Below are 8345 nucleotides of genomic sequence, written 5' to 3'. Positions count from 1 at the left end.
GTCTTTTCTATAACTGGGACATACACAGGACTAAAAATAACAATGCTTTACATTGCCAGAATACTCGACAGTTTACAAAATGCTTGAACATCCATGATCTTATTCGATCCTCACAAGAAGATAGAGAAACATAGCTAAAGGAAATTATATGCATCACTCTTTTATAATATCTAGTGGCTTATGAAATATAACAGCTCTCGAAAAGATCTCTAGTCTTTCATTAACAGTAACAATTCAACTGATAGCACAGAAAGAGATAGGAAAGATATACTCCACAGTAAGAAAAATTGAATGGAGGAATATATAATGGCAACTCTCATTTACTGTGGTAAAGACAGACATATTATTCAGCCTGAGGCAGTTACAGAATATGATTCTAAAAGATAAGTAATGAGAAACTGGAAATGAGTAATGAGACTCAAGCTAGTTTCAGCTCACTCAAGAGGAGTTATTACCATACTTACCATTTCCACTGCACAGTATTGATCGTATTAATGCCATTTCGAAGGAGCTGTAGCTCTGGGGATTCAGAGCAGATATTGGGAAGAATTCAAGAGGCCTGAGAGCAGCAAACTCGAAGGTGCAGATACCACGGGGGCTCTCAGGCCAGCCCAGAGCTTCTCCTTATGACATAATGCATCTTGCTCTCATTCCCTCGCTTTCCAAGAATGTTATCACTGGGTATCCTGCTGGAGAGTTTGACGAGTTACCCTGGAAACCTACATACCATTTCTATTTAAACGAAAATTCATCCTTTAAACAAGGTGATACATATTTAAACTATTTTGTTTTCCTTCCGTTTTTCCCTTCTCACAAAAGTAATACATGTCCCTTATTAAAAATTTTGCAAACATTATAGAAATATGTAAAAATGTGGCTTTGGTCAGCATTTTACTTACTAAGGCAGAAAGTAGAAGAGATACAGATAGAACACTCACCTCCTCCCTCTGTCAGAGTAGCCTCTGTTAATAATTCAGTGTAAAGTCCAGATCTTTTCTTCTGTGCACACACTTAATTTGGCAATAACTTTTAAAGATCTCTGCTATATATATGAATATAGAATATATAATATACGTATTATATATTTATATATATAAAATGTTATATATATACACACATATACACATACACACACACACAAATATATATATATATAATTTTTTTGAGACAGTCTTGCTCGGTCACCCAGGCTGGAGTACAATGGCATGATCTTGGCTCATTGCACCCTCCGTCTCCTGGGTTCAAAAGATTCTGATGCCTCAGCCTCCTGAGTAGCTGGGATTACAGGTGCCTGCCACCACAGCCAGCTAATTTTTGTATTTTTAGTAGAGATGGGGTTTCGCCATGTTGGTGAGGCTGGTCTCAAACTCCTGCCCTCAGGTGATCTGCCTGCCTCAGCCTCCCAAAGTGCTGGGATTACAGGCATGAGCCACTGCATGTGGCCTATATTCTTGACAACTATCTTATATCAAGTAGCAGTAACAATGATGTGACCCTTATCAGATTTTTAAAATAATTCAGCCTCATACATTAAACATGGAGAGATTGAAGCTCTGAAGAAATGTTTTAAAAAGTGATGGGGAAAAAAGTTCATCAGAATTCAAAACCAGCTAGAGCTAGGGCTATCCAAATTCCGGGAACCGTAGAGCTAACAGGTTTCTAGCTGTCAACATCTGAAACAGGATCTACAGGAGCCAAAACGTTTGAAATAAGAATGTGGTCAAATGTGTCCCTGGCATGAACTTTCAGCTGACTAAAACAAACACTGAAATAGCAACAGCATCCGTCTCAGATAAACCTGCTTTCCCAGTAGCCTCCTCAGCTTGCAAGAGATTTCCATTACCTTTTTCTAGAAGGGTACCGTGCTTCCATTGAAATATCAGTCCTGCTGGTGCTGCATGAAGCAACAAAACTCTGTGACTTTCTAATCTCTGGTTTCCACACTTGGAAATGCTGCCCTGCTATTTCAGAACTCAAGTCCCCATTCTGCAAAGAAACTGTGCTTGGACATGTATACATATGTAACAAACGTGCACATTGTGCACATGTACCCTAGAACTTAAAGTATAATAATAATAAAAAAAGAAAAAGAAACTGTGCTTGGAATGTCTACAACTCATTTGTTTGGAGCTTGTGTCATATCTTCCTATAGTAACAAGTCTGGGTGGGATTGTGGAATTCTTAGAGCAGTGCAGTTAATCAAATTGTACCCAAAGTACCCAACTGAGTGTCCTGTAGAGATATGAGACCTTGGGAAACCATGTCTTTTAAAAATGTTTTCTTTCAGCATTCCAACTTGGGATGCCTGGAATTTGGTCTTATCCCCGGGCCAGGGACTTCCCGTCCTAGTGCGTGGCAGGTTTCCGAGGCTCTGGAAACACCATCTCCCAGGATCTGGCACACAGCAAGTCACAGGGCAGGTGACCAGGCTAGTGAGAAATGGGGCCACAGTACTCTCCACAAACAGGCCTTGACCAAGGAACTCACAGCTCCTCCTCTCCTTCATGTGTACCCCACAAAGATCCTCAAAATGCAAATTGCTCATCTAAGGCTGAAGTGTAAACCATTGGTTTGTGTCAATTGCCTTTTCAGCCCTGTGTATACTGGGAAAACAAGTTTTCAAGTAGAAAAAAGGAAGAGTGTCTTTTACTTTGGGGATTTGGAAAGAAGGTAGAGGTTTGTGAGCTGCAACATCCAGAACAAAGCAGACACCAGTTTCCTAGGATGTGCAGTTACTTTCAATGGAGGCAGGCTCTGGAATGCAGGACTCTGTAACTTCCCTAGATTTCAAGATCTGTTATCTCCCTTCTGTTCCTTACAGTAAGTAGTGATATAAATCTTAAATTATTATTATGATCATCACCTTGAGACAGAGTCTGCTCTGTCACCCAGGCTGGAGTGCAGCAGCGTGATCTTGGCTCACTGCAACCTCTGCCTCCTGGGTTCAAGGGACCCTCCTGCCTCAGCCTCCCGAGTAGCTGAAATTACAGGTGCCGCCATCGCACTCAGCTAATTGTATTTTTAGTAGAGACAGGGTTTCGCCATATTGGCCAGGCTGATCTGAAACTCCTGACCTTAAGTGATCTGCACTTAACCTCCCAAAGTGCTAGGATTACAGGTTTGAGCCACTATACCCAGCTTAATCCTTAAAATAAAATAAAATAAAATAAAATAAAATAAAATAAAATAAAATAAAATAAGTTTCTGCTCTTTTCTAAGGGGACTGCAAAGAAGAGAGTGGAGGAGTCTGCACTTTTTCTCCCTAAGCAGTCTTGGGAAAACAGATTTCCAAGCGTTAAAGTGTATGGTGTGGGTTTTAAGAGGTGTAATCCATAAGGGGAAGGCACAGAGAAGACGTTCTCAAAGTGGAACCAGTGGCAACAGCATCACCTGGAAACTTAGACATACACGTTCTCAGCCCCCACTGAGTCACAGACTCTGGGAATGGGGCCCAGAAAGCTGAGTTCAATAAGCCTTCCAGGTGATTCCAATATTCTCGTTCACACTTGAGGACCACTGGCACAGTGGATAAGGAAGGACCTGCTTTTAAGCCCTGTCTCTGCCACTTAACAGCTGTGTGAGCTTGAGCAAGTTAGTCTTTCTGAGTTTATGGAGAGAAATAAATGAGATAATGTACTTGAAGCACTTAGTGCAATGTCAGATATATAGAAAGCACTCAATACACGTTAGCAGCTATAGTCACTGTTATGTATGAGGGGAAGGAAAAAGGATAGGTCCTTCAACAAATTAGCACAGCATTTACCAGCTTAAAAGCCCTTTCAGATACTGACATTGTGTTTCCAGGAAATCCAAAGGTCACATACATTCTGTGTGATCTCATCCACACAAAAATTTGAGCAGAGCAGTAGTTTTTTATCCTCAGAACCCCCACGGAGCTTTTACATTCTGTCCTGCCACCCGCAGGCCTTCAGAGTAGTAATCCATGGCAGACCTCGGTAATCCATCATGTTAAAAAATCCCCATAGGCAATGCAGCAAAATAGCTACTGGAATCACAGGTGGTAATAGTTAAAGGTAACATGTATTGAATATTTATGTGTGCCAGGCACTGTGCTAACTTCTTTATAGATGTTGCTTCATTTAATTCTCACAGCAATCCTGAGTTAGGTACTATCAATTTTTTTTTTTTTTTTTTTTTTTTTTTGGAGGCGGGGGATGGAGGGCAGAGTTTTGCTCTTGTCGCCCAGGCTGGAGTGCAATGGCTCAATCTCAGCTCACTGCAAACTCTCCCTCCTGGGTTCAAGCGATTCTCCTGCCTTAGCCTTCCGAGTAGCTGGGATTACAGGCCCACACCATTAGGCCCCGCTAGTTTTTGCATTTTTAGTAGAAACGGGGTTTCCCCATGTTGGCCAGGCTGATCTCGAACTTCTGACCTCAGGTGATCCACTTGCCTCAGCCTCCCAAAGTGCTAGGATTACAGGCGTGAACCACCGTGCCTGGCCTACTATCAGTTTTTAAATTTTACAGGTGAGGAAACTGAGGTATAGAGGGGCTAAGTTACTCCAAGTTCACAAACCTGAGAAGCGGTTTAGGACCCGAGCCCAGGTTTGAGTTATTAACTGCACTTCACTGATGCAAAAATAGATGCATTCATTTGCTCTTCCATCCAACATGCATTTGTTGTTGGTAACCAGGTAATACCTGAAAGCTGGGGGATATAAACTGAACATTAAGTCCCATCTCCATCCTCAGGAAGCTCATGTCCTCCAGTGCTGGGGGGCAGGACAAATGGCAGAGAGACCGCCTTATTTTACAAGATGTTATTGTTCTCTGAGAGGCTGAAAAGATTTTCTATCACCACTAGCCTCCTCCTGTCCATGGCCATTTACAGAATGGGCAAACCAGCCTTCCGGCAGAAGACCAAACCTGCTAGCTGTCAACGTTCCCGGCAGCTCTGCAAGGCCTTCGAGCGGGCCTCGCTCTCCTCTCGGGGGTGGTACCTTCATTCGGTCATCCAGTAAGTGTTCCACTTCCCGAGGGAGGCGAAGCACTCACACCGCGGCGAGGGGACCCGTCACCGCAGAGCCAGGTGGCTGGCTGTCCTCCAGGGAGAAAGCCTGTCACTTACACCTTTCCTCACCACTGTTAGGAAGTTACCTAGAAAAGTACAGACAGAAGACCAAGGCCTGCGTTTTAGAATCGTGGAGTGTTAGCGTTGGCCAAATCGTTGGACACAATGTAAGCTTGATCAGGAAAATGAGCTCCAAGGTCTCACAGCAGGCGGGGCCTGGAATCCTGGCGCAATCTGCGACCCACTGCCTCCTACAGTCGGGGCTGAGCGTTCTTTCAAACAGCCAAAGCAATCACTTAAGTCCAGCAATGATCTCCTTGGAGAAATAAAGTGATCCTCCCTAGGAGACGGCCTTGGAGGGCATCGCCCTCGGCGCTGGGCACAGCACGTCTTCCCTGCCTGGGCGCGGGAGGAGGGTTTGGGGACAGCGGCCGCACTCCGGACCCTTCTTCAGATTGCACAGGAGGAGGCGGCAGCGGAACCTTTCTCCTCCGCCTCGCTCTCGCTTCCACCCGTGCCCAGTTGGGGACGGACGCACTAGAGGCGACCTAAGCATGGAGACAGCGGGCGCTGGAACTGGGCAGCCGGCCTCTGGGCTGGAGGCTCCGGGGTCCACGGATGACCGGCTTTTCCTGGTCAAAGGTAAGGTGTGCTGTGGTGAGGTGCGGGCGTTGGGGCGAGCTAACCCCGGACCCTGGCTTGCGCTGGGGCGGGTATTCACACACACATCCCGCTTTGGGAGCCCTTAGCTTGGGCTTGCCCCTGAGTTTAGCCCGCGGAGTCTGGCGGCCCCAGAGCGGGTAGGTAGCTTGCTGGGTGGAGTCTCCCCTTGGGCGGGGCGGGGGGCAGATCCCGCCAACTATTCTCCTGGGCGTGCCATATTTCCCCGTCACCTCTGCAGCTGTTCTCGAGCCTTGCCTTTTCTGATTGCCATCGTCTCTATCTCCCCGTGAGAAACTTCACGCCGTGGTCCCAGGGGAGAGGGGGAAGGGAAGCTGAGCCTATTCTCTGCGCTCGGGAATAATAACTCGGAATGACTCAAGGAACCAGAGGTCGTGAGGTCACGCGAGTTTCTCAGCCACTGGCGTTTACTGTTAGCAAGAGCTGCTTAGCCATGTTTCTTGAATTTCAAAAGTGATTTTGATTGTAACTCGAATAGTATCTTAAACTTACTTTTGTACGTCTTTTTAACCTCTTTTTATTTAATTTTTGAAATATCCCCCCTCCTCCCTGAAACTCTTGGCAGGTGGAATTTTCCTTGGTACTGTTGCTGCAGCGGGAATGCTAGCTGGATTTATTACAACATTATCATTGGCTAAAAAGAAAAGCCCTGAATGGTTCAATAAGGTTGGTGACACTGAAATCCATTCATAGCATCGTTATTGTTATTGTTTACAATATACAGCAGCTTTTGCATAGAAAAAATAAAGAAAATATTGATGGCTTTCCACATTGCTTTAAGATGTGAATTTATATACGCTCATGGATTCTAGAAATGTACAAATTAACCAATGGTCTTTATTTTCATTTAGAAAGATGTGCTTATGTGCTCTCTTAAATTTTAGCAGAACAAGACTTTGAAAGCTTGTCTGGTACATTTCCTATTCACAACATGACTTTAAATCTAAATTTGGGCCGGGTGTTGTGGCTCACGCCAGTAATCCCAGCACTTTGAGAAGCCCAGAGGGGTGGATCACCTGAGGTCAGGAGTTTGAGACCAGCCTGGCCAACATGGCGAAAACCCATCTCTACTAAAAATACAAAAATTAGCTGGGTAGCCTGGCGTGGTGGTGCACTCCTGTAGTCCCAGCTACTCGGGAGGCTGAGGCAGGAGAATCACTTGAACCCAGGAGGCTGAGGTTGTAGTGAGCCCAGATCGCACCACTGCACTTCAGCCTGGGTGACAGAGCAAGACTCTGTCTCAAAAATAAATATTCACACAAATAACTGTGTAATTACAATTTGATGTGTGCTATGGAGGAAAAGTGTTATGTAAAACATCATAAAAAGTTTCCTTTCCAACTTATATTTATGTTTAATAATCATACTTAAGCCTTATTGATACCATAATGGCAAGAGACCACATTTAAAGTGTGCTTGGATCCCCTCTGAATACTTATATGGAGCTTCCTAAATCACTGCTATGGACCTTGTGGGTCATTTTCTCTCTATGTTATAGAATGTTTTCAGAGCAGAAATATATTTTGTGGTAGAAACCAAAGTAGTGCCTTAACAGTAGAGTTTTGGTTGATTTCTAAATCTAAGTTATGTTAATCCTTGGCTTACTGATCATTTTAATAATCTAATGAAAACTAGGGATTCTCTGGGGCTGGGGGGAGCACGTACACATATTCACAACTTTCCATCCTGTTTTATTGTTCTGAGATTTGATCATCACAAATGCCCTTCAGGGTCTAACAGTATTTCAAACTGTGGTCCACAGAACCCTGCTGATCCTTGATCCTTGGGTCCATGAAGTCAGAACTATTTTCATAATGATAGTAAGATGCTTGTACTAATGGTACAGAGGCAGTGGAGAATAAAACTACTGATACCTTGATCTAACTAAGGCAGTAGCACCAAACTGTGCTGAAAGTCGTTGTGTTCTTCATTACAAAGTACCTGTGTTTTTTAAAGCCAGCATTACTTAAGAATGCCCTTGTTGAAGAAATAAAATAATTGTATTAAATCATGACCCTCGAATAAACCTCTTTTTAATATTCTATGTAAAGAAATGAGAAATACAAGGCCGGGCGCAGTGGCTCACACCTGTGATCCCAGCACTTTGAGAGGCCGAGGCGGGCATATCACAACGTCAGGAGATCAAGACCATCCTGGCTAACATGGTGAAACCCCATCTCTACCAAAAATACAAAAAATTAGTCGGGTGTGGTGCTGGGCGCCTGTAGTCCCAGCTACTCTGGAGGCTGAGGCAGGAGAATGGCGTGAACCCGGGAGGTGGAGCTTACAGTGAGATCGTGCCACTGCACTCCAGCCTGGGCGACAGAGCGAGACTCTTATCTCAAAAAAAAGAAAAAAGAAAAAAAAAGCAAGAAATGGGAAATACATAAAGCATTTCTATTTTATACTGAAGTAGGATTTTTTCTCTAGAAAAGCAATTGAATTTCAAGCCTAACTAGCCACTTTTTTCCTATAGAATATCATTTTTCCTTGAAAGAACAACTGACAAACTATGCTTATTCCGAAGTGGGTATTTGGCAGACATCTTAATAATGAATAAAATGAGCTTGGCTTTTCAAGCAAACAGTTGTCAGTATTTATTGCCACTGATAAAATTCAAGCTTTCGAGTGAA

General features: G+C 43.9%; 1 protein-coding gene across 4 annotated transcripts in view; it reads left to right on the top strand.

The window, feature by feature from the left end:
• The first annotated feature begins 4824 nt into the window (after positions 1-4824).
• Positions 4825-8345, top strand: part of TMEM242 (transmembrane protein 242) — a 34184-nt gene continuing 30663 nt past the window's right edge. For all 4 annotated transcript variants that reach the window (XR_001889260.1, XM_017892387.1, XM_017892388.1 and 1 more), the window contains exons 1-2: positions 4825-5673; positions 6278-6378. Coding sequence is in view for 3 of the 4 variants with exons in the window: in XM_017892387.1 (XP_017747876.1) it covers positions 5586-5673; positions 6278-6378 (189 nt within the window). In the remaining variant the exon portion in view is untranslated. The remainder of the gene's footprint in view (positions 5674-6277; positions 6379-8345) is intronic.

This window comes from Rhinopithecus bieti, unplaced genomic scaffold, assembly GCF_001698545.2.
Source record: "Rhinopithecus bieti isolate Rb0 unplaced genomic scaffold, ASM169854v2 scaffold_20098, whole genome shotgun sequence".
NCBI classification, from domain to species: domain Eukaryota; kingdom Metazoa; phylum Chordata; class Mammalia; order Primates; family Cercopithecidae; genus Rhinopithecus; species Rhinopithecus bieti.
The sequence above is the reverse complement of the archived record's forward strand: the minus strand, read 5'-3'. Positions and strand labels throughout refer to the sequence as shown.